General features: G+C 39.5%; 2 protein-coding genes across 2 annotated transcripts; one reads left to right on the top strand and one right to left on the bottom strand.

Annotated features, from left to right (window-relative positions):
* The first annotated feature begins 6 nt into the window (after positions 1-6).
* On the top strand, positions 7-1,482 carry LOC114142852 (normal mucosa of esophagus-specific gene 1 protein-like). The gene is made up of 5 exons (XM_028014362.1): positions 7-164; positions 281-341; positions 441-529; positions 625-685; positions 938-1,482. The coding sequence occupies exons 2-5, from the start codon at positions 303-305 to the stop codon at positions 1,004-1,006; spliced, it is 258 nt and encodes an 85-aa protein (XP_027870163.1). The 5' UTR covers positions 7-164; positions 281-302; the 3' UTR covers positions 1,007-1,482.
* An 8,832-nt stretch (positions 1,483-10,314) lies between these two features.
* On the bottom strand, positions 10,315-23,762 carry slc30a4 (solute carrier family 30 member 4). The gene is made up of 8 exons (XM_028015785.1): positions 23,608-23,762; positions 22,739-23,282; positions 19,382-19,528; positions 16,819-16,972; positions 16,336-16,609; positions 13,783-13,888; positions 13,554-13,688; positions 10,315-11,449 (listed from the first exon to the last, which is right to left on the bottom strand). Exons 2-8 carry the CDS (start codon positions 23,160-23,162, stop codon positions 11,295-11,297), a joined length of 1,395 nt encoding a protein of 464 aa, XP_027871586.1. The 5' UTR covers positions 23,163-23,282; positions 23,608-23,762; the 3' UTR covers positions 10,315-11,294.
* Positions 23,763-24,210: the final 448 nt, after the last annotated feature.

Below are 24,210 nucleotides of genomic sequence, written 5' to 3' on the forward strand. Positions count from 1 at the left end.
TATCGTGACCAAATAGATGCTTTACCCTTCAGTTGTACATTACAATAGAGGAAGCATCATGCGTCTACGTGCCTGTCACCTCGTAAACCCTCCCGCCCCATCCTACATCTGTTTGTCTCCTGCTGTGCAGGACTCAGAGACTTCAGGAAGCTCTGAAGCAGCAGGTAAGACATGTTGCACTGAGCTGCCTTTGGGACATCGCCTCTTCCTTTAGGAAAGTAGAGACTCAGACTGAGGATGTAAACAACAACAAGTGAAAACCAAACTATTTTCTCTGCAGGTGTTTGGAGTATTTTGGAAACATGTCTGGATTCATCCAGTTGTTGAAGAAGAGGAAAGAGGTAAGACGTTTGCTTTTTACTCTTTTTTTATTTGTGCAGTCGGGCTGCTTCTAGTGACGATCAGATGTGGTTGTTATGCTTCTTGTGTGTCTGTTTCAGCTGATCCCTCTGGTGGGATTCATGGCGTTCGCAGCAACAGGAGCCACATCTGCTTCCCTCTACTGTCTGTTCACCAAATCCGATGTGATGTGAGTTTTTCTCTCTTTTTTTTAACTCGCGTTTGATTAAATTACATCAGTTAGAGCTGAAAGAGTATAATCTGTTGTTTTAATTTGCTGCACAGTTTGAACAGGACTACAAACCCAGAACCATGGGAAAGACTGGACCCATCAAAGCCCCAAAAGGTGTGTTTTAATTTTATTTATGCTTTATAAGATTCTGTCGGCTGTATTCATTTTCATAAGGATTTCGGTTCTCTTTATTGCGGCGTGTAAACAAGCGCTGCCTTCTACCCTGCTGCTGATAGATAGTGCTGAGTCACTATCACTTGTACCAACCGTCTTCTGTGACATCAGAGCCAATCCTGGTAATTGCCAAAAGATACCTATAACAAAGGCTCTCCTCTCTTTTTTTCTGTCTGTAACATTTTGCTGCAGCTGATCACCATCAATCAGCAATGGAAACCAGTGGAAACTCTGGAAATGGTGAAGTCCATGACCAAATAAAGAAAGAAGAGCAAGTATCATCTCTGAAGATGTAGAGTCTTGACTACTTGCCAGGCCCCCTCATCAGTCCAGCAGAATCCTTTCTGCACAAACTAGGACGCTTTGACACTCAGTGTGCGGAAATGCTTCTGCTCAACTGGTGGGGTTTCACCCTGCTCTGTAGCGGCAACACAAGGACATCTATCCACATCGACAGAAAAAGAAATGTCTGAGATTAGGACGGGTCATTTGTTTTTGTTTTTTTGGCTAACCAGAGGGGGAGAGAGGAATTTTTACTTTATCAGCTGTGGTTCGTCTTAACTGTCAGATACCTTCAATATGAATGTTCATTGCTGTCTAAATATAAAAAAAAAACACAAACCCAGAGTACTGTACTGCATATTGTCAATAAAGCTGAGCTTTTATGTGGCTTAGAAGACCAGATGGTTTCTGTTTTCATGTAATGCACTCGTGATTAAAGCTAAAGTTACAGCTCTGGTCAGAAGTTACTATGAAGTAGTCCTCGACAGGAATGTTATTTTAATTTGGGGCATTATGATTTATGCTGTTCTGTTCATGTTGAACTCATTAAACAACAAAAGAAATTGAAAAAATGCACAACTTTGAATTCTTTGCTGAATTTGTCTTGGCAATTCGGTGTTAACATTATATTTACGGCTTCAAACAAATGCATACAACCTATTCAATATTTAATTAAATGCCCCTTAGAAAGTTGAAGAGAAATGTGAGCTTCGTAGCCACCAACAGAATTCTGTCAGAATATTTAATAGTCTTATCAGAATTGGTCGATTTCGTTTGAATTGAGTTATAGTCGACGAACTGTCAATATGACTAAGGAGATAACTTCACTCATTATGCTGTTAGGCAGTGGAACAACCCTGCAGCATAATGCTACCACTACCACACTTTACGATGTTCAGGGATAAAACTCTCACCTGACCTTGACCTCTACCTGCTCTACAGCATGAAGGAAACTATTGTGTGATGAGTCATAAATTTGAAGTGGGGAACTACAACGACAAATGACAGAGGGATTGAAGATTAAGCATGCCACAGTAAGCAAAAAGTCAATCGCATGATAAATTAAATGAGCATAATGATTTTCATTTGGACAACAGTCGCTAGGAGACGCTGCCCTTTAATATACTTGAAAAAGCCAGGATTTTGAGAAACACTCCATTTGACACCTAGTACGAAATAATGACTTTGCACTACCTGCCACCTTTGGCTGGTTTTCCTGTCTAAGCTAAATGATTATTTCAAATGCAGTTTTGGTTACAAATACTTCATAATCCTTTTTAATTACTGTTCTTACTATTGTTTCATTATTTTATTTTGAATATTTCAAATGTTTTTCAGTTCCGGTGTTACAATTATTTAGAAATTAATAGTTTTTCTTAATCTTTGAATATGCTTGCATTAACGAGCCCTTATCGTTGTTGTTATTATTATTGTTATTATGTACATTGAAAGTGATGTCAAAATGACTTATTTTTTTATGCAGTTTGAGTAAGGGCAATTTCTGAGACAGTTTATTGTCTTGCAAAATGTGTTTTCCTGACTAAAGACTTCCCAGGGGTTCTGCACTTCAGTTCTTGTAAAGCATGAAATGTCCTGGACAGACAGAACTTTGTTGTTGTGCTTGTCCTGGCCAAAGGCTTTGACCAATTTTCTTTCACATTAGGGTTAAAACATGTTCACAGTAGAGCGTTCTAACAGGAAATTGATCCCAAGCAGCTCTCAAAACTGGTTTTGCAATAAAGCAGGCCAGCATTATGCTTCAGGAAAGTTGATTGCCCTGCACTCAGCCTTATTGAAAATTTGTAGTTTATACCTGAAACCCCAAACCAACCTCTTTGAATTAACTCTAGCACATTTGATAGAAAGAGAGGTCAAATATCCAGCAAAAATTATGCAATGGGTTTTTTGTGGCTACCAAAAGTACTGGGACATTACTTTTTAATAACCACATTTTAGCAAAGGTGTGTGTATACATTCACGGGTGGCAGTTTAGTTCTGATTCTGCAGACAGTCGATACGTTCAAACCTGTTCACCATAGGTTTTTGGTTGTATGACTTCTCAACAAATGCGCCAGATTAATATCCATACTCATGATGACTGCATGTAAACTGTGGGAGTTACAGTACACACAAACCCTTCTGCTGTGTCTTAGTTCAGAAATGTTAAACCTCTGTGAAGGGATGCAGCCTTTTCCGCTTCAGTCACAGTGACTCATCAAAAACAGGAAAACGTATGGGTGTTACCCACAGCTGGATGTTTTTCCTTAATAAAACATGGAAGCCGACAGCAACACAGCACGTTTTAATATAAACAACTAAATATATTTCCTCAAACAGCCTTTGTAATTAAACAGTTGAATGTACAAGTGTCTTTGTGAAGGACACCTGTTGTCCAAAACAGAAAATCAAAATGAACCTGTTTACCCAAAGCAGTGGATGTGAACACTTGGTTATTTTTTTTAATCAGTCATGCATCTCCTGCAGAGGTATCGTAAATACTTGCATGCGTCTGAAAGGATTCCTCGACTGATGTGACTGATGCTACTAGTAAACAATAGCAAAAAAAAAAGTATGCCTACTTTTTTTTTGTGACTCAAGGTAGATTTGTTGCTTAAAGTGGCAGCATCAACAAACAGCTTTCACACATCTGGCTCTGGTGAGTGATAGATCCAAATATATCAGTGGCCATTTAAGAGGCGTGATCAATACAGTCCTGCAGAAAAAAATTCCCACTGTGTTCAGGAATAAATAACTGGAAACTCATTTTGCTTTTTTTTTTTTGTTTTTGGACTAATTCCAGCAGTTTTTTCCTCAGAGCAACATTCTTTGCCCTTTTACAGATGCTTTGTGAGGTTAAACTAGCCGTATGCCAGTTAAAGCCTCAGAGTGATGGTGCACACGTGATAACATTCAACTGTTCCTTCAAGAGTTTGTGACCATAAATAGGTTTTGAAACTGGATACCACACAAGCCTGGAAGTCGGTTTGCTCTGAAAGGGACTAAAACACAAGCAATTTTCACCCTTTTATTTTTTTTTATGCTGTTTGTGTAAGGGCAAATACATTCGAGGAGTTTAATCGCGTTTAGCCTGACATGGCAAGAACATGTCAGGTTGACGGAGTATATGAAAAACTAAATCATAAATGACAATTACAGAAACTCTTAAAGGGAGAAAACATTGCCTAAAAAGGGTAGGGTTAGGTTAAGGGTTAGCAGGGAATTTGACACAAGAGACTAGAAAGAAGAAAAAAAAGATGAGCACTGTCAGAGTGGTTTTCAGCATTACCATATCCAATACACATCTGAACATTTTCCATTACCACAGACAAGCGGGCAAACACAACAGGTTGAGGTGTGGGGGACTGGGCTGGGAGCAGGGGTCTGGGCAGGGGGCGTGGTACGCATTCTTATGTTCTTGTCCCTGCACTCTTGCTGGTTTGGCAAGTGCTGGAGGTGTGTGGATGGCTCCAGGGTTGTCCGGCGGCCATGATCTTGGTGTGGTGCTGTTTGTGAGGTTTGGTCGGACCATGACCCAAAGAGGTGCGTACTTAGGTGCCGGGTGTTGCTTTCTGCTGTTCCCACTATTCTAGCGACGTTGTCATCTTGAGATATCCTTTATGTAAAAAAAAACCCTCTGCCCTAGTATATGTAATGTGCATGGCAGACTAATTCCTATAAATATCTAATCCAAAACTACAATCAAATTAGGTTTGCAAAATGTTTTCTTTCTAAAGAAGTCCTGCTTTTGCAACAAGTCATTGACTTTACAGCAATCCCTCAAATAACCTGAGCTTGCATGTGGCCACAGAGATTGCGTCGAGTTGTGTACTTTGCAGCATCTCTCAGCAAGCACATCAACAAGCAGCAAGAAAACACTCCCACTTGTTTTTAGGAAAAGTCGAGCTGCTCCCAGATTAACTGATGGAAACTTATTTTTATCTTGTTCACATCTGAGGCACAGAACCTCCCTCTGCAGGAATGACCTACATACATAACTGGGATTTAGGCAGTGAGTTTCCTTGCAAATAAAGGTTAAAAATATATTTTTTAAAAACTTAATCACCATTTCAGCAAAAAGGCAATTCACAGTGCAATAAGCATTACATTTTGTCAAATGTCATCAACAAAATCATTAATACACATCAAATATATTGATCGGTGTTTCATTTACTACTAATCAGAGGCAACTCTAAATAGGTGGGCCCTGTTTGGTTCTGCTTAGAAACAACTACTTCAAAAATAAGTTTATGCATTTAGATTTTATTCTGATAGTTTACAGCTCCTTTTAAATAACATGAAATTAACAAAGCAAATTTCTTATTATTTAAATCTAGCGAGTTGTTTGTGCATGATTCAAGTGTTAACCTCTCCATTGAAGATTGAAATATACCACCGGACCAATGTTATGTCTATTGTGACCTCTTTAAAAAAATTTATTTTATATGGATAAATCAGAGTTTTTTTCCTACTTTTAAAAGAAAATAAAGCAAAAAATGTCGTTTTGCCAGCGATGTCTGTACTACTTAGTTAGTGACAGCAACAAGGTGGGAAAGGATCAACTCTCTGACGCGTCTGAATGATTATGTTGAAAAAGTGAGAATGGATATTTGCTCCGATTGGTTTGTTTTCAAGATCAATATCAAATACAAGAACTAAACGCTGACTGTTACTTTGATTCTTCTGTCACAGATCTCCATATTTCATTCAGACTACAGTGGTTAGCAGGAAATGGTGCCAGTAAGGCAGGCTGTAAAGTAATAACCGCCACCCAGGAAGAAAAGCTAAGCAACTAATCTGCTTAGTTTATGGCTGGATGGGCAAACAGAGCTCGCATTATGTTTCAGAGAGGCAGTCCTCCCAACGCTCATATCAGAGCAAATAATCAGAAAGTGTCTGTGCTAGAAAGTGGACCTTGGCTGTGCCTGGCATCCACAGCCTGTAGTCCAGCTGGATATCCATGACGCTGAGCGGGTGTCTCATGACTTATTAAAAAAAGGAGACAATGCAAAGAGAAAAAGGTGGAGCTTTTATTTCCTGCTCTGCAACCAGGAAGTGTTTCTCCTTTTCTGATTCCACTTGCATTAGAGGTGCTGCTGTCTTAGTGTCTCCCCCACACAAATTGTCCACCTTTTTTTGCCCTGTCATGCTGCCTCATGAGTGATGGCTTTGGGTAGACAAGCTCAGACTTGCCCAGGCATCTGCATGGCTGCAAGGCTACGACGGCTCCTAATGCGAAAACAAGCCTCAGACACAGAGAGCTTTACTGCTGTCACAGTTTCATCTATCGAGCTATGTTCGACAGACAAGTTATTTACGGAAACAATGAGACAGGAAGGGCTCGGTGCTGCAGTCGTGTGCCTTGAAATATGTGTACGTGACATTACTGCACACACACATGACACCACAGGTCATGTGACCAGCGAGTGAAAAATATTAACTTTAGCTGTAATTGAATATCAAACATGAAACTTCCTTTACCTCACCTGTTTGGTCACATCATATTATTGAGCGTTATTTTGTGCCGCTCGATGGAGCCTACTCAGACAGAATAAAAGCAAGTTGTGTGTTAGACGAGGCAGAGGAGACGGAGGGAAACTGTTTCCTTCTCCTAAAACAAAGAGTAAACCGCTGTTTGAAAATTTTATAGCACTTATGTTGCCTGGAAGCTGACACTGTCTTGTCAATTATAAACTTTTTTATATATTTGAAATTTACACATTAACTTTGATTGGTGGGTAATGTTGCAGCTATCAATGGATAATTCTTTCATGTAGTCTGATGTACTCTTCAAGTATATTCATATTACTTAGAGAAATCACAAAGTTTCTCTAATTCATAGGCCTTTCGATACGTGACCGCCTGCACTTGCACTGACCAGCCACACACCTTTAAAAATACGAGGTTGAAGACACTTTTTTTTCCTTCAGGACTGCCTTACACTTCCATGGAACAGTATCAGCAAACCTTCCTCAGAGACCTTGGCCCTCGTTGACAGGAGAACATCAAGCCGTTGCTACAAATTTCTCCGCCACAGATCCATGATGCAAAGGTCTTGTTCTACCACTTCCCAAAGGTGCTTCATATAACTAGGATCTGCTGACCTTGAAATGCCATCGTAGCAATTTCAATTGTAGCCTCGGTTTCCTGTTAAAAGCAAAGAGGTGTGGCACCTGCTGCTGAAATCCACCTGCTTCAAAGTTGACATGAGTTCAGAGATTATATTTTGCATACCTTGGTTGATGCCTCATCTCAAACCATTCTCATTCTACTGATGAAAATAATATAATCTTCTACTGCTGTTGAAAGAGGGCTTGGCATGAAAATGTATATAGTCCCACCAGTTTCTCAAATACTTAGACCAGGTCGTCTGCTGTAAACATCCATGTCGTTGAATTTCCTACCCTATACTCCACACTGATGCTCAGATTGACCTCCGTGTTTTTAGTCCCTGACATCTGATTGGCTGATTTGTTTGTGTTAATGAGCACGTACACGTACGCCTGTTAATGAGAACAGGTGTACCTAATAAAGAGCCGGTGAATGTATATTTTATTACTCGCTCAAAGCCGATTTTGCTTCCTGCACTTAATCGCATTTCGGCTTCAAGCATTGTCATTTATAAAACCAGCACATGCGCGACCCCTAGTGTTGGAAAAATTAACCACACGTTTAAAAAAAACAAACAAACAAAAAAAAACAATCAAATGCTTTCATCCAAACCTGATCAGATTTGCTGTAGTCACTTTTGACTAGAATATGAGTACAATACATAAACAACCACAGTTTATACAAAATGCAGTTTTGTAAGACATTTTACAGACTTTTTATGAACATTTTTTATTAATGTAAAACAGTTCATGTCCCCTCAACCAACTAATGGTTGTGCTATCCTTTACAATAACCGTTTAATCTCTGAGCCTCAAACTTTCAGATATGTCTTTCATTGAGGCCCACTTTTCTTAACAACATTGTTTGATATTAACCACAACCACCCACTTCTCTGGGTTGGAGGGGCGGAGGATGTCCTGTCCCAAGTGGAGGAGTTTAAGTATCTTGGGATCTAGTTCACGAATGAGGGAAAGACGGAGTGGGAGAGATGGATTGGCGCAGCGTCTGCAATGAATTGGGTGCTGCACCGGTCTGTCGTGGTGAAGAGAGAGCTGAGTCAAAAAGCGAAGCTCTCAATTTACCGGTCGATCTAAGTTCCTGCTCTATATGGTCATGACCAAAAGAACGAGGTCACGGATACAAGCGGCTTGCACTGACCAGCCACACACCTTTAAAAATACGAGTTAGAAGACACTTTTTCTTCAGTACTGCCTTACATTTCCATAGAACAGTATCAGCAAACTGATACTGTTCCATGGTTTTCTCCACAGGGTGTCTGGGCTCTACCTTAGAGATAGGGTGAGAAGCTCGGTCATCCGGGAGGGACTCAGAGTAGAGCCGCTGTTCCTTCATGTCGAGAGGAGCCATTTGAGGTGGCTCGGGCATCTGGTTAGGATGCCACCTGGACGTCTCTCTGGTGAGGTGTTCCAGGCAGGACCCAACAGGAGGAGACCCAGGACACGCTGGAGAGACGATGTTTCTCAGTTGGCCTGGGAACGCCTTGGGATTCCCCCAGAGGAGCTGAAACAAGTGGCTGGGGAGAGGGAAGTCTGGGCCTCCTTGCTTAAGCTGCTACCCCCGCGACCCGACTCCGAATAAGCGGAGGGATGGATGAATGAATGGATGAATGCAGGGCCGGCCCAAGCCTCCATGGGGCCCTAAGTGAAATGTGGTTTTGGGGCCCTCTAGTTCTGGTAATAATGTGGACTGGCTGCAATCAGCAGACTGATCATTAGATCATTCACACACCTGCTATAAACTTATTGCATCTTTGACAGTGCTGTTTACATTATGTACATATACATAGATAGAATAGATAGCATTTATTGTCATTGAACAGAATTCAACAAAATTTCCATTGCAGCTCCCGTGCAAAAGGTTAAATATATACAGTATAAATAAGCAAACACACAATAATAATAATAACAATATATACAACTAAATTAACTAAAGGCACTCAACCACACCAAAGAAGTAGCAGCAGGTCAAATTATGGCAAAGTACAGATAATGTGACAGTGCAAAGTGCAGAACAATATGGCTGTGTGGGGGTGGGGGATATGTATGTGTGACTGCGAGGTTATGATATGTGTGGGAGGGGGGGGGCGGCAGGGAGTAATGGCTCTGACGGCTGTGGGGAAGAAACTGTTTCTCAGTCTATTTGTTGTAGTCCGTATATTCCTGTACCGCTTGCCTGATGGCAGCGGCACAAACAGTCTGTGGCCCGGGTGGCTGGAATCCATCGCTATGGATCCAGCTCTCTTCTTGACCCGGTCTGTGTAAATGGAGTCCAGGTCTGGGAGGGGGCATCCCACAATGCCTTGTGCTGTTCTCACCACCCGTGTCAGTTGTTTCCTCTCCAGTGCTGGGATACATTTATTGGCCAACTGATTTATCAACTAGTTGATTTCTGGGCGCCAATTTCCTTAATTTTGGGGGATTGTGATTGGCTGATACTTACACATGAAGCCCATCTCATCCACTGATCTTATCTTCGTCAGCAAAGGTTTAAAATCAGCCTCTGTCCTCTTCTGCTCTGCAGTGAGAGGTTTGACTAACAGACCGGCCCACCAGGTCAGGTCTGAACGTTTACAGTTAACAATATTCAATTAAATTTTCTATTAGCAGCTTTACAAATCTTTTACATTACTTATTACATTACATTACCAAGGCACATGGTGACCTTCCCACTCTAATACATTTTATTTATTTAGGGATAATAGCTCTCATTGCTATTTTCTTGCTTTGTATCACTTTCTAGATTGATAATGACTTTCTAGTTTATGTGTTCCTCAATAAGTTTAGTCTGAGGTCTGATGTGTAGCTTATTGAGATATTTGAACCTACTTCATGTTGTCAAACAGGTTCTATATACATAATTTCTTATTCCTACAGGTCCGGCCTTTCTCAGGCTTGGGTGTCATCTCTGCAGACCCCACACATACAGGACACTATCTGTTCACACTTCAGCCACACAATACCGTTTGCATAAACTGGCTGTCACTGATGGATATAGATCATTTCATTTTTAATTTTTTGTGTCCTCTGCCTCTCTGTATATAAATACACATATTAAATGTGTAGATGTTAAGAGAGTGTGTAGAGTCAACTCCCTTGCTTGAGTGCACAAACCTGGACAATGAAGCTGATTCTGTTAGATTTGACATTCTGAAACACTTAGCTGCTGCTTTACTTTATTATAACACAGTACAACAAACACAACTGAAAACTTTATTAAACCAAAACTGTGGTCCAGGTTTTCATACTATTTTTGGGGGGAGTGGAGATTTAGGTTTCCCCCTCTTACATCGTCTCAACTCTTCAGAAAACGCCATTAATAACAAATTCAGCGCATGTCATTGCTTTTGCTCTGAACACTAAAACTGATCTGCACTTATATCCTCATGCTGTCTGTCAATGATATCAGTCTTATTGATCATTAGCACTCTTAATACTGTATAGTCAGTAAATTATTACGTTATGCAAGTGGAGCAACCATGATGTTACTTTTGAAATATTTGGAATATTCACCATTGATTTTCTTTACAGAGAGAAATCTGCCTGGTAACAGACTTCAGGTGGACACATTTGATGAGGTGTAATGTTGACAAAATAGAAATGATAAAAAAGTGAGGGGCTGATACACAAGTCTCATAACCCATGAAAAGGTTTAGCTTGCATGCAGTGATTCCAAAATCAAATCAAAATTGCTGATTTCCACTCTATTACATTAAAATCATAGCATCCAGCTTCAACACATTAGAATAAAGAAACACCTTTTAATAACCAAACATCATTTGAAAACAAAGCAAAATACTTTAATACAAATAAAAATCACCCGTTGCAGTAGGCTTTAATGGTGAATTAAGGTCAAGTTTTCAGATTATTCTCAGCATAAGAGATCATTTTCCACCCAATGAGAGCAATGCAAGCATAGGGCATTAGGTCCCCCAGAGGCTGCAGTTCTCCTCCAATTAGAAATGTGCATCCGTTGTCATTCCACTGACTGCACTTAGGCACCGCCATTTTTCCCAGTCCTTGTCTTTATACTTCAGCTCTTGCAATGGCACCGAGCAGCGCCAAGTCATCCCAGCCCCTCCGTGTGCGCTCATCCCTGTCTCCACTGGAACGGACCGCGTATGTCAATGAAACAGAGACTCTCAGACGCTGGGCTGCTGACACTGTGCACAGTTCCGTACTGTCCTCTGTCTGTGACTCTGGACCTGCACCGTGCATCTGGTGAGGCCGTAGGTGTGAAGCAGCAGGTGGCGTGCCTTCGCCTGGACGTCTTCCCAGTTGTTGGCACTAGAGGGAGCTGTGAACACAGGGGTGTATATGATCACAGTTAGCTCAGATGTGGATTTTATGTTTCAAGAAAGGGATTTTAAAATAGTCAGTCTTCTGCAGAGAAAAATATCTCATACTAGATTACCATGGTAAGTGAAAATCTTTAGAGTCCAAGAGGTTAGATAAGTCAACGTTGCATTCCAAGCTAATTATAGTTTCATTTTTGAGAACAGAGTATAAGGAGTCTCACACAGATTCATTCCCTCACTTTATTTCTAGCTTATCCAGACCAAATGACAAGAATAGTCATGCCACAGTTTGTTTTAACATATAAAAGATTTCCCTCCTAAACAACATATCTAACAATAGCTGACTCCACCGAATACCTTCGCAACAAAAACAACTGTTACCACCGGAGGTATTCTGATGAGTCAGTTGTTGTACAATAATGTTGCACAGAGAGATAAGCTGGAACAAACCAAAAGCCTGTTCTTGTTAAAGTTTCATTCTGGTCGATCCAGCATGTGCCGTCTGTACAACAAGAATCATTTTCACTCCTTCATAAGGCTGACATCTACTTGAGTAAGCAAGACGGGGCTAAAAACGTTCTGCTGCACGATGGGAGAAATAGAGCATTTAGTGTCTTTTTTTTTAAGGATAATAGTGGAAAACTAAATTACTTTAAAGTTGAATCAGGATCTACCAAAGCAAGACTAGAGGATTATGAATGGTTATGTTCCCAAGTACCTCATGTACAAAGACCTGAGTGTGTTTCCAAGTCAAAAGCAGCTTGTACTTAAATCGAGAACAAAGTGAACACAGACAAATCCAGATGTATGAAATGTTGTGAATCCAAATTAATTTTCTTTTATACAGTGTCATAAAAATTTCCCCAAACTCCAAAGGTTTTCAAATTTCTGTCACACTTGAAAGATTTGAGAATATAATAGAGCATCAAACATATTTATTAGGGGGGAATATATTTTCACAAGACTGTACATCTTAACCAGAGTGGAAGTGAGGGAACACAAGACCATCCACAGCCGTACACACAGATCCAAAAGGATTGGCTTTGGTACAGCAACTCATTTACTATAATGGCCAAAGTCATTAATGCTTCGAATATTTTCTTCACCACTTTGTGTGTGCTTTAATATCCACAGCATACACATATATGTGCACTTGCAGCTGCGTACAATAAAAGTTTTCACACCATCACCAGTCAAACCAGTCAAGTTTTGTCAATAGAAACAAAATTATGAATAAGGCAGCCAGTGAGTTGGTACAGAGATGAAGGAACAGCGCCCTCTGCCGTCCAATCTGCAGCTAATGGGAAAACTATGAAGTGTTCATCTAAAATACATTCAAATGCAAATTGTAAAGCGCTTTAAGTGTTGGAGAGTACGTGTCTTTCATCCATGAACCTGCTCGTTGTTGGATGAGACAGTGGAGGGACTTTTCATGACATGAAATAAGGAACATCAGATGGTCTGTTAATGCCTGAAGTTTACAGGGTTTTCTAAAGCAGTGTTTCCCAACCCTGGTCCTCAAGGCTCACTGCCCTGCATGTTCTAGGTACTTCCTTGCTTCCGTCCAGCTGATTTCAATTGATGACTGATTAACAGGCGTTTGTTGAACTGCAATCAGTTACACTAAAGCAGGGAAACCTCTAAAACATGTAGGACAGTGTGCCTTGAGGACCAGGGCTGGGAAACACTGTTCTAAAGTGTTACATCTGATAACAGCATGTATCAGCACACTAAGCACCATTCCTGTTGTAAAGTCTAAACATACGTAGTTATTAAACCAAAGGCCAAAGATAAGAACAAACTCCAGAGGCCACACTGACACATGGCACAAAGCCTTTTGTCCTTTCAGGTCACTGACACTTCATCTACTGCCAAATCAGCAACCAATCTACATCAAGCCGATGAAGGAAAAATGTTAATAAATTTACATCAGATTCTGATTATACTCAGTACATGTGCTGAGGAGATCTTTCCATTCTAGGTTACGTTTTCAATTTAAACAAAGGACTTTGATCTGGCATGCTGAAAAGTAACGTATGTTAAACTGGAGCTGAATTGTCTGAAATCTTTCCATTTCATCCCATCTTTATTGCAGATACTCACTGAGCTGCAAGTGCACCAGCGCTGCGGTCTTGTCAGCCGTCAAAGCCCAGACATTCAGCTCGTCGACAGACTGGACGTCCTCCAGCTTCAGGAGGTCCTCTTTGATTCGCTGAGTGTCCAAATGTCTGGGAACACCTGGAGGACGGGAAAATGGTCACCAGAGCTCCCGCTGTAACATATTCATAAAAGCTAACCAAAGTAAGCTCGGGGAAAATGAACCTGGACTGACCTTCCAGTACAATGACTATTGTGTCTCGAATGATGCGGACTGTGGTGAAGAGGACCAGAACTGAGAAAATGTAGGTGCAGATGGGGTCTGCCAGCTTCAGCTCCGGCTGTGAAGTCAAGACATTTGCGTTGAGTAAAATCAGTTGTTTTGCAACTCGCTGTTAGCAATCTTTACATGCAGGTAAAGCTCAGCAAGAATGTCATCAAAAACTGAATTTAAATAATTTATTAATTTAAGAAAAACTTCCTTAACATACAGTGATATAGTTGTACCGCTGGTATCTGTTAATTTTGATGATTATGGAGAATAGCAAATTAAATCCACTCAATTTTCTGAGAAACTGACATTTCTGCAAGTTTGAATGAGTGGCATTTAGGACTTTAAGAGGTTTTTAGGACTGGCGTAAATTCAAGGCCTACACAAATGACCATAAAACGATCTAAGAACTTCAAAGCTTATGTGTTACATGTTTTTTGACAAGTGCCATGCAACTCTTGGACTTAGCTTGCCGGTAATACAACAGGCTTCAAACTGATTATTGAAGAAACCTTTACTTGGTGTGAAAATCCGTTTTCCTGATACACCGATGTAAACTTTTCTGTGATAAAATACCTGGCAGAGGATGTTATAAAAACCTTATATTTATTCATTTACTAGGAATGTCAAATTCAAATTTATGGAGGGTTCAACATAAAAAAATGCCTAGGCTGAACATCAAACTGAATATTTTGTTTTTCAGAAACAAAGAGACATGTTTTAAAGATGTTTTACGTCAAAGTATTAACTTTTTAATATTTTTTCATAGTTCAGAACAAGGTTTTGACTGCTTGAGTTTAAAACATGGCATCAAAAATCTAATTATTATTTGTATCAAATATAAATATTAAATTATTATATCTATTATGTAGAGCAGCAAAAGCAGTGCAAAGGCCTTTTGTGACTTGAATGTCTGTTTTATTATTATTCCGAGAAACATTTGTTACTTACCCTTAGTCATTTCTAATAATAGCTGTTTTATTGAACGTTGTTTTATAGTCATATTTATATATTACTCTATAAAACACTATAAAGCTCCATGTTGTTTTTCAACCCTCATGTAATGATACAGGCCAAACTGACCCATTTTAAAGTTCAAAATGTTTTAAAAATAGTTGAAAGGTTTTTTTCTGCGTGAAACTTTTTCTTTTTGTCTTAATAAGTATAATCTACATATAAAATGAAAATGGTTCATTTTACACAGTAGCATCAAAATTATTTTAGCTATTTTATTCTTTAGGTTTACAAGCCATCTGATGACGAGCATGACTTGTGTGAAATGTGCAAAGTTCATTTGCACATTTCACAAATGAAATGTGTCCCTCATATGCCGTGGAGATGACAAAACTAAAGCATCTAGGTCATTTACATCTATTAATTTTTGTGGCATTTCTGATTTTATTCATTGCGTGGTGTTTACTATCACAACACGGTGACATTATTTGTGGGCTGTGAAGATACACAAACATACATGCACTGTGTTTATGTTCCTGATATCTTATTTTGTTGTTTGATTCATTTCTGGTTCAAAAACAGTAGTTGAATAAAGTTTACTTTCAATACAAATCTTCATGACTCATTGGTCTTGATTTTTAATCAGCAGGTCAATTTGACCGAGAACAGAACAGGTGTCTCCAGTTCAAATATAGAGATCACTCCTTGAAAAAAAATTCAAAATTGAATATAAAAGAAAATTTATTTTTAAAAATTATATATATATATCAATTTCAAGATAATCATTGCTTTTTGTGTGTAGGTTTTTTTCAGTGGACATAAAAAATGTAAAGTTTTTTGTTTTTTTTAGAAAAAAAACGAGTAAATTGTCATCGTTGATCCTTTATCTGTGAGAAATAAAAAAAACACCAGTGCACAAATATTGACTGAAATGGTCAGTATTGGAGTTAATAATCAGATACAAAAATGTTTTGAAGAATCCTTTTTGGTTTCTGAACAACATTCGACGGGTCAAATTGATCCGGAAACATTATTGATGTTCCTCAGAAATAAACATAACATGAGGGTAAAGATTTTTTTTGGCACTAGTTGCCTTTGTTGAACAGTACATGGGAGGAGAGCGAAAAGGAAGACTGATACGAGGAGTTACATTCATGTGGAGGTTAGGCCGTCACATTTCACATTTGCTCTGTGCATGAATCGTGCTTAATTAAACTAATGCACTAAAACCTGTTTTAGTTTACAATAAAAGCAGGAAGATGCATGCAGGCGTGTTATGACTTGTTTGGTTTTGGGTTCATCAACCACAACGCTGCTTGAATGCTGTTTGAGCAATATGTAAACAGGGACAGATGGATTAACAAAGAGGCTACAAACTAGGGCAACGCGCTGTTGCTTCATGAAAGATGGATTGCACCATAATGTTGAAAACAGGCTAATTTCTGTGTGCTCAGTACTGTTACCCTAACTTTGCTATAAGAAAAAAAGTGAAAAAAATCTGCAAAAGATTTTACATTATCTGAACTATGACTTCAGGAGGAATATTGGAACTGGTGATTTTACCTTGAAGCGGACGACATAAGCAGCTATGAGCACGCCGACGCTCTGGAGGAGATCTCCCAAAGCGTGGATGAAGGCCGCTCTAACGGCGAGGCTGCCGCTGGGCCTCTGCTGACCCGACCCGGCCGAGTGTGAACCTGAGGGAGCAGCCGGACCGTGGGAATGACCATGACCATGATCATGGCCATGACCGTGACCATGACCGTGACCATGACTGTGACCATGACCGTGACCATGAGAGTGGAGATGGCCGCCTTGGTTTAACAGAAAACCCATTCTGAAAAGATAAAAAGACATTAAATCACACATCTGACCAAATCACTAAAGCGCCGCAGTCGATCCTGTTGACTTCAGGTAACATTAACTTACAGATCAACACCTGAAGTCTGTGCAGTAAAAGGCAGCAGCACTTTGGACTGAACTTACACATTTTTTCTGTATCTTATAGGTTTCTTTTTTTTTTTTTGTAAAAATGGCCATGCTTACATAAGATTAACCGCCACCCCTACAGCTGCAGTGATGAGCATGACATCCCCGTCTATGTCAAAGTCCTGATGCACAGTCCTCAGGACGGCCTCGTACAGCAGGAAGCCCGTCAGGATGTAGATGAGCAGCACACTGAGGACCGCCGACACCACCTCTACAACAACCACACACAATCAGACGTCAGCTCAGAGACACACGCTTACTAAAACCATATTACACTTGTCTTTTAACAATGTTACAGTAACGGGTAAAAAAAAAAAAAAAAAAAGCAGAAATCCAGTTGCAACTTTCTCTTGCAACTCAATCTCACACAAAGACTTTTGATTTGCAACTGTACCATCCAGCTGTACCATCCAGCTTAATTTGTGCGTTTAATAATATTAATAATTTTCTAAAAATGTATAAATTTTTTCTGAATTTTTCCATGTTTTTCTCACATGTCTCGTCATTTTTATTTTTTCCTTCGAGGAAATTAAACAGAAAACAGCTGTTGTACCACAAAAAAAATAAAAAATAAAATTAATTATGGTGTAGTAATGTGAAACACATAAAAAAATCTCACCTTTACAATACTTCTAAAGAAATAATCGTGTTTTAAATTACTAAAACATTAAAAAGATATATCTGATGCAAAAACAATAAGTGCCTTATAATTTTTTTTTATTTTTTTTTCTGCAAGAACCGAGTTCTAAAATGAAGAAGCGATGTAATGAACTAAGATCCAGTTTAATCAGAGGCAGACAGAAAATCAAGTTGGACTCTTTTATCTTCAGCAGCTTCTTCATTTGTAGCTGCTGGTTTCATTTTCCTGTTTTGTTTAAATCGTATTGACTGTGTTAACAAAGGCATAAATATAAAGGCAACTCTTTCAAAGAGGTTTCTGAAGCATTTTCTCTCATTTTAAAATGTTTTTGTGCCTTTAAGAATTTATTTTACTGCTGACGATTGAAATTAGGAGGCTATGATTATGAGTTCGTGTGAGAAATGAATTTTTATAACTATTTTCCCAATAGGCCTGTCACGATAGCAAATTTTGCTCAATGATTAATTGTCTCAAAAATTATTGCGATAAACGATAATATTGTTTGAAGACCTTTTTACACTGATTTAATGTAAATGACGTAATAATCCATGCGATTTCCTGCCAAAGTTAGATGCACTTTATTTTCAAAAGAACACTTGACACCGGGACTGATAAACAAAATAAACAAAACAACCAAAACCAAAAATAAAATGGATTCTCAGTCTCCATTAACAAAAAACTCACTTGAAAAAAAAAAACTTAACATAAAGTAAAAGTGGAAATAAATACTGCATTCAACCAAAAGATTATGAAGTCTGTATATTATGTTGCCCTTCAGTAATAATTAGATTTAAATAGAGAAGATGGGCACATCCACTACCTGATGCAATAGTTCACACTACACGATTTTTTGCCCCTATTTTTCCCCTTAAGACAATCTTCGATCGTTGGTCTTTCTAAGATTGTGTGGTGTGTTACGGTAGATCGTCGTTGCCGCTCCGATCTAAATCAGGGATTTTCCCCGACTGGGATCTTAACGCAGCCTGTTGAATGTGACAGGCAGCCAATCAGAAAGCGTGGATTCTCCTCCTTGTTTTCTGAGGGGAAATTACGGAGGGGAATCCCAAACAGCTGACACAGCGCAACCCGAAGTCCAGCGGACATTGGAGATGATATGTGGAAACAACATTAATGTTTATTCAACATGCAAAGAATATAGAAATGACAAGAGGAGGAGTTGGAGCGAAATCGCTACTGCAGTTGATAAACCCGGTAACTTTTCAGCTGTTCTTCGTTAACGTGACGTAAATAGGTTCTAATGATTTTCATTCAGTCAGGACTTTACGCTGACACTAGCCACATGCATTGCAGGTAGATTGTAGTAAAGCATTGATTAATGCCTGGTTTTAAAATTAGTTCACTGGACTTGCAGCCATTATTTTGTGCCCATTGTTGGACACCACATGGCAGGACCGAACCCGATCGAACCGTAATACCTAGGATTTCTGTCGGCTAATATGTGGTCTGTCAAGTTTTGAAAATGGGCCGACAATCGGCCGACAACTCTAAGATCGTGTAGTGTGCGCTGGGCTTTACACTAAGGAAATGAGGAAGGAGGGTCAGTGGAGAGCATCGGAGTTGAGCCTTTTTTCATTCAGTGTCATCAACAGAAAGAGAAAAAGGCCGGAAGAGACGATAATGCCGATAATTAAAATGACGTGGATAGTTTTAATTTATGGTATGATTAATTGATTTACCGTTTATCGCAACAAGCCTATTTCCCAATATTAATAAAATCTTGATAGTGTTTATACAGCCCCAATCATTCAGCCAGTGTGTTGGCCTCCATATAGATGCAATAAAAGGGATTGGATTCTTATCTCCTTTGAGCACACTTGTAAATACACTTCTCCAAATGATTACTCAGCAGGAAAAGCAACATGAAATGCCACAGCGGGAACAGCTACAAAGCGAAAGTGACAGAAAAAAACAAAAAAAAACAAACCAAAGCAGAGCAGCTTAGCTGCCTCTGCAACTCACCAAGGCGATGTAGTCCAAAGGTGAATCTCTTGGTGGGCGGCTTGGTGGAGAGCCACAGGGCCAGCAGAGAAAACAAGATACCAATCACATCTGCTAGCAAGTGCACAGCATCAGTCATTATTGCTAAACTGTTCGACACGTAACCACCTGGGAAAAAATGGAGGAAAATGAGAGCAATTAGAGTGAAAAATGCTTACGACTGGCCATCTAAAAATCATTTGTAAATGCTAACTTGAAACTTGGAAATCCCAGCTAACTGAGATTGGTGCTGTTCAGTGTAATGGGAATTATTTTAAAGATTTTCACACTAAACAGTGAAAATAGGGCAAAAACTAATAAAATAATGCTGAATAGATTAAATCTAACAAATGAGAAACATTGGCGATACTGTTAAATGCTAGTTAGGTTGAATTTAGTAAAGAAGCACTGGAGGATAATAAGAAGGTGGTGGCCAGTAGGGGATAAAAGAAAGGATTTACACAGAGACAAGACACAATAGAAAGGAAAGGAAACATAAAGAACGAGAGGGAGAATGGACAAAAGAAGTAAGGTCAAGAAGAAGGAAGAAGAGCAAAGAAGGACAGGTAAAAGAAGATGAGGAAGAAAGGAAATAAGGTCAGAAGGGGTTAGGACTGAAGTGTTGAGGACAGAAAGGAAAGTAGAAGGACACAACAAAGGACAGCTAACGGGACAAAAGGAAATTTGAAGGAAGTATAAAAATGGAGCGAGGACAGGGAGGGAGTTCCTGCATGGGGACCCGTCAAATACACACTCTGTACTGAAGTTAAAACAAGACTGCCACTAGAATAGAATAGAATACAACTTTATTGTCATTGCACTGTCACAAGTACAAGCAACGAGATGTAGTTTGCATCTATCCAGAAGTGCTCTACAAGATATAAATATTTATTTACGGATGCACAAGACTATGTATGTATGGACTATAAGGGGTTATAGCAAAGAGATATAGATATTGTGTATAAATATAAATATGGGAGCTATATGCACAGATTATACAGAATATACAAGAATGTTAGAGAATGTGTGTATATAATATAATACAAGATAAATAATGGCAGATAAAATGTACAGGTTGTATGTGTGTGTGAAGAAAACAGTCCGTGATGTGTGTGTGTGTGAGGATAGTCCATGTGTTATTGTTGTATGAGAGGATAGGGGAGTACAGTCCTTATAGATTATGTTTTATGTCAGGAGGCGTTCAAAAGCGTGACAGCTGTGGGAAAGAAGCCGCTACTGCATGGTGAGACAATTTCAGATCTGATTTAAACAACAAATTAAAGTTCGAACTCCTGCATGAGACAGCTGTATGCTCTTCTTTCATAGAGGTTAATGTTTGATGAAGATACTGAAGGCGGCTTTCACAGCTAGTTTATTAGCTGGTGAAAAAGAAAACAAACACTAGATTAATTTCAAAGGTTGCTTACGGGAGATTTATCCCTTTAATGGTTTAGTCTTCCAGGAAGAAATCAGCATTTGACCAGCAGTAATAAATAAAAAAAACTCCAGTAACTCCAGGCAGCCCCGTCATAATTACTGCATAACAGATTGATATAAATTATTTCAGCAGAGAGCAAGAAGAACAAGATAAATGTTACGGAGATAATGTTCTCTTCTTGCTGCATCTCTGCCCTCAGCCCTGTGGTTTAGAGGACATCTGTGGGCAAGGGGGAAAATATGGGGGACTCTTTAGATATTTAAAACGTTTTAGGGACACACTTGGAGACAAAGCAATATTTTTTTGCACAGTAACCAGCATTATGTGAATACTGAAGGGTTCCAATATAATACTTTTGGTATGCTTATTATTCAGGCATTAGAAAACGCACTAGAGCCAAACATTTTCCATTTCAACCATTTAACTGCTACAACTAAAAGTTTGTGCAATCGTATCCAGTTCCCAGGAAGCCAAAATATAAATAAATAGGAAGAATAACAGCGTTGTTTCTCTATTTTAAAAGCATCATCACAAGAGCAAAACTACTGAAATATCTAGCTTCTTGTATGCTGGTGCATTAGGCAAAAATAAAATGAATTACTGAGTGTTAAAAAAATGGAATGAACTTGACGGTCTTTGAAGTCAGAATATTTCCAGCATGTATGAAAAACTCTTCTACTTTGGCACAATTATTTAAAGGGGCAGTGTTATGTGTTTTCCAGGCACACAGTGCCATTTTATAGCACAACCAAATAACTATGTGAATTTCAGTTGTTAAAAAAGTGATATATATATATATATATATATATATATACACAGTACAGACCAAATGTTTGGACACACCTTCCAATTCAATGGGTTTTCTTTATTTTCATGACTATTTATAAGGCAAGAAATCCCACTTATTAACCTGACAGGGCAGGTTGACCTATGAAGTGAAAACCATTTCAGGTGACGACCTCTTGAAGCTCATCAAGAAAATGCAGAGTGTGTGCAAAGCAGTAATCACAGCAAAAGGTTGCTACTTTGAAGAAACTAGAATATAAGGGGTATTTTCAGTTGTTTTACACTTTTTGTTTAGTGCATATTTCCACATGTGTTATTCATAGTTTTGATGCCTTCAGTGTGAATCTACAATGTCAATAGTCATGAAAATAAAGGAAACTCATTGGATTAAAAGGTGTGTCCAAACTTTTGGTCTGTACTGTATATATATTAGCCCTTTAGCAATGTTTAGCAATATTTAGCAAACATTGCTAAACATTTCTACCAGCGCTGCGCTGAGAAGCTGAGCTCGTCTAATGAGCTCAGCTTCATCACCAGGTGTTTGCTAATTGCTGCTGGCTAGTCTGAAGGAGCTGAGTTGCAGAGGAAGGATTTCTCAAACATGCATGAAAGAATCAAGGCAACACACCAGGTATGTTTTTGATGAGGGAATAACATTATAACATGATGTACAGCTCACACATGATGCCGGCTGAAGGGTTGATGGCTGCTTACATGTCATGTCCAGGCATATTAAGTCATATTATGTCTATGTAATTGGAAACAGTGAGAACAGATGATGCATCTGCTTCGCGAGGGAGTGTCTCGTTTCACAGTGGGATATTTTAACTACTAAGGGATGAGTGGGAGGGGTAGGGCTTGGGGCAGCACTGGTGAATGTGATTCACAGTGGGGCCAGCTGCTACTCTTAAGGCAGTTCACTTTCAACTGGGTGCATTTTCATATCTAGAGTTTGTTTAGTTACAGAAATAAACTTGAAGGATTTGCATACAAAAAGGAGGTGGTTAAGCATGCATACAGAAATTGTTCAAGTATAAAAAGACAAAAAGATAATAATAATGTTTGGATCTTTTAGTCATTTACATTGAAAGCCACCTTCCCATTGTGGTTCTTACCTATAATTTCCCCCGTCATGAACAGCAAGTACAATACAGCTGCAACGATGAGCCTCTTCATCACCCTCCTGTGTCTGATCCTCTCCCTCTTCTTGTTGCAGTTGTCACATGGGTCCATGTTCAAACCAGGGCTGCCCAGAGTGGACGAGGAGTCCAGCAGGGAGTCATCATCTTCTTCTTCATCTCCTCCACCACCAGGCGGGACCACCACGGTGCTCACCGCCACCCCGTTGGACGGAGCCCCGGCCGAGTAGTCGGACATCTCTCCGGAGACGACCACCTTCAGCTTGTTGAACTTGGGGGCCTCGTCATCTTCCACCAGCTCGTCGGAGAAGTCAAAGGGAGCCGAGTCGCTCAGGCTCCAGTCGCTGCGATCCCTCCTGAAGGCGGACCGCACCTTGCCGAAGAGCTTACCTCCTGACATGTCAAGTGATTACCGGGGCTCAGTGTGTCGATAGCTCTGTGTTTAAGTCCCTGTCCTCTTGGGCAATCATTCACATCTTTATAATGGAGCGCGATGGTAAAGCTGGACGTCTACTCCGACCTGTCAACAAGGAAAGTGATGTCAAACACAGACAGAGAGGCGTTTCATGTTTGTACAACTGAGTAGTTCAAACAAACAAACTAAAAAAAAAAAAAAAGCAGTCGCTGTTTACTAAACTTCAATAAAAAAAATATTTTTTAAAAATCTTCTTTGTGCCTTTAACGCCTTCACGTGAGCAGAGAAAGTTCACCTGCCCTCACAAAAGCAGCACCGGCCAAACAGTGACAAGCTAGCAAGCAGATGTTAGCTTTCCTGTCACTTTCAGACTGAAGGGCAGCTCTATAAAATGTGACAGTTTGTTAACAAACACTCGAGAAATACTTACTGATAGAGAGTTTTCAGCAGGACCCACTTACTCCGCTGTCACGACAGTAACTGAGTAAACAACGCCAGAGCCCTGGCACCACCTTAGCTCCGCAAGGAAACACGGGGAACTTTGCTTCTGTTCGGTTGATGATAGTGGTGGGATTTCCGGCTCTTTTCTGGGATCCATATCAATTGGCTAGATTCACCGGAAATAATCGTTATCGTGCAGAGTGGAATTCCCCATTTGAGGTTAGTTTCCTCTCGATTGTGCTTCTTTAAAATTGCAACACAGCGCGTTTCTAGACTTTTAAGCCACTGAAAGTGTTTTTACACTTCAAGTCTGATGCTCAGAGTTCTCCAACTTCCGAAACAATTTAGGACAAATTTGCTTCCATATTGCGTAGAAAACCTACAGCTATTATTATTATTATTATTATTATTATTATTATTATTATTATTCACAAATAAGATTGTATGGGTATTTTGAACATTTTTTGGTTTAATTGATTTTAGGAAATGATTTCAGATGATTTTATTACCAAAAATACAAAGCTAGTTACACCTTTTCAGAAGAAAAAAATTAATTAGAAAGGAAAGACCCATCACATGTGTCGGTTCCAAT

Source organism: Xiphophorus couchianus, chromosome 4 (genome assembly GCF_001444195.1).
Source record: "Xiphophorus couchianus chromosome 4, X_couchianus-1.0, whole genome shotgun sequence".
NCBI classification, from domain to species: Eukaryota; Metazoa; Chordata; class Actinopteri; order Cyprinodontiformes; family Poeciliidae; genus Xiphophorus; species Xiphophorus couchianus.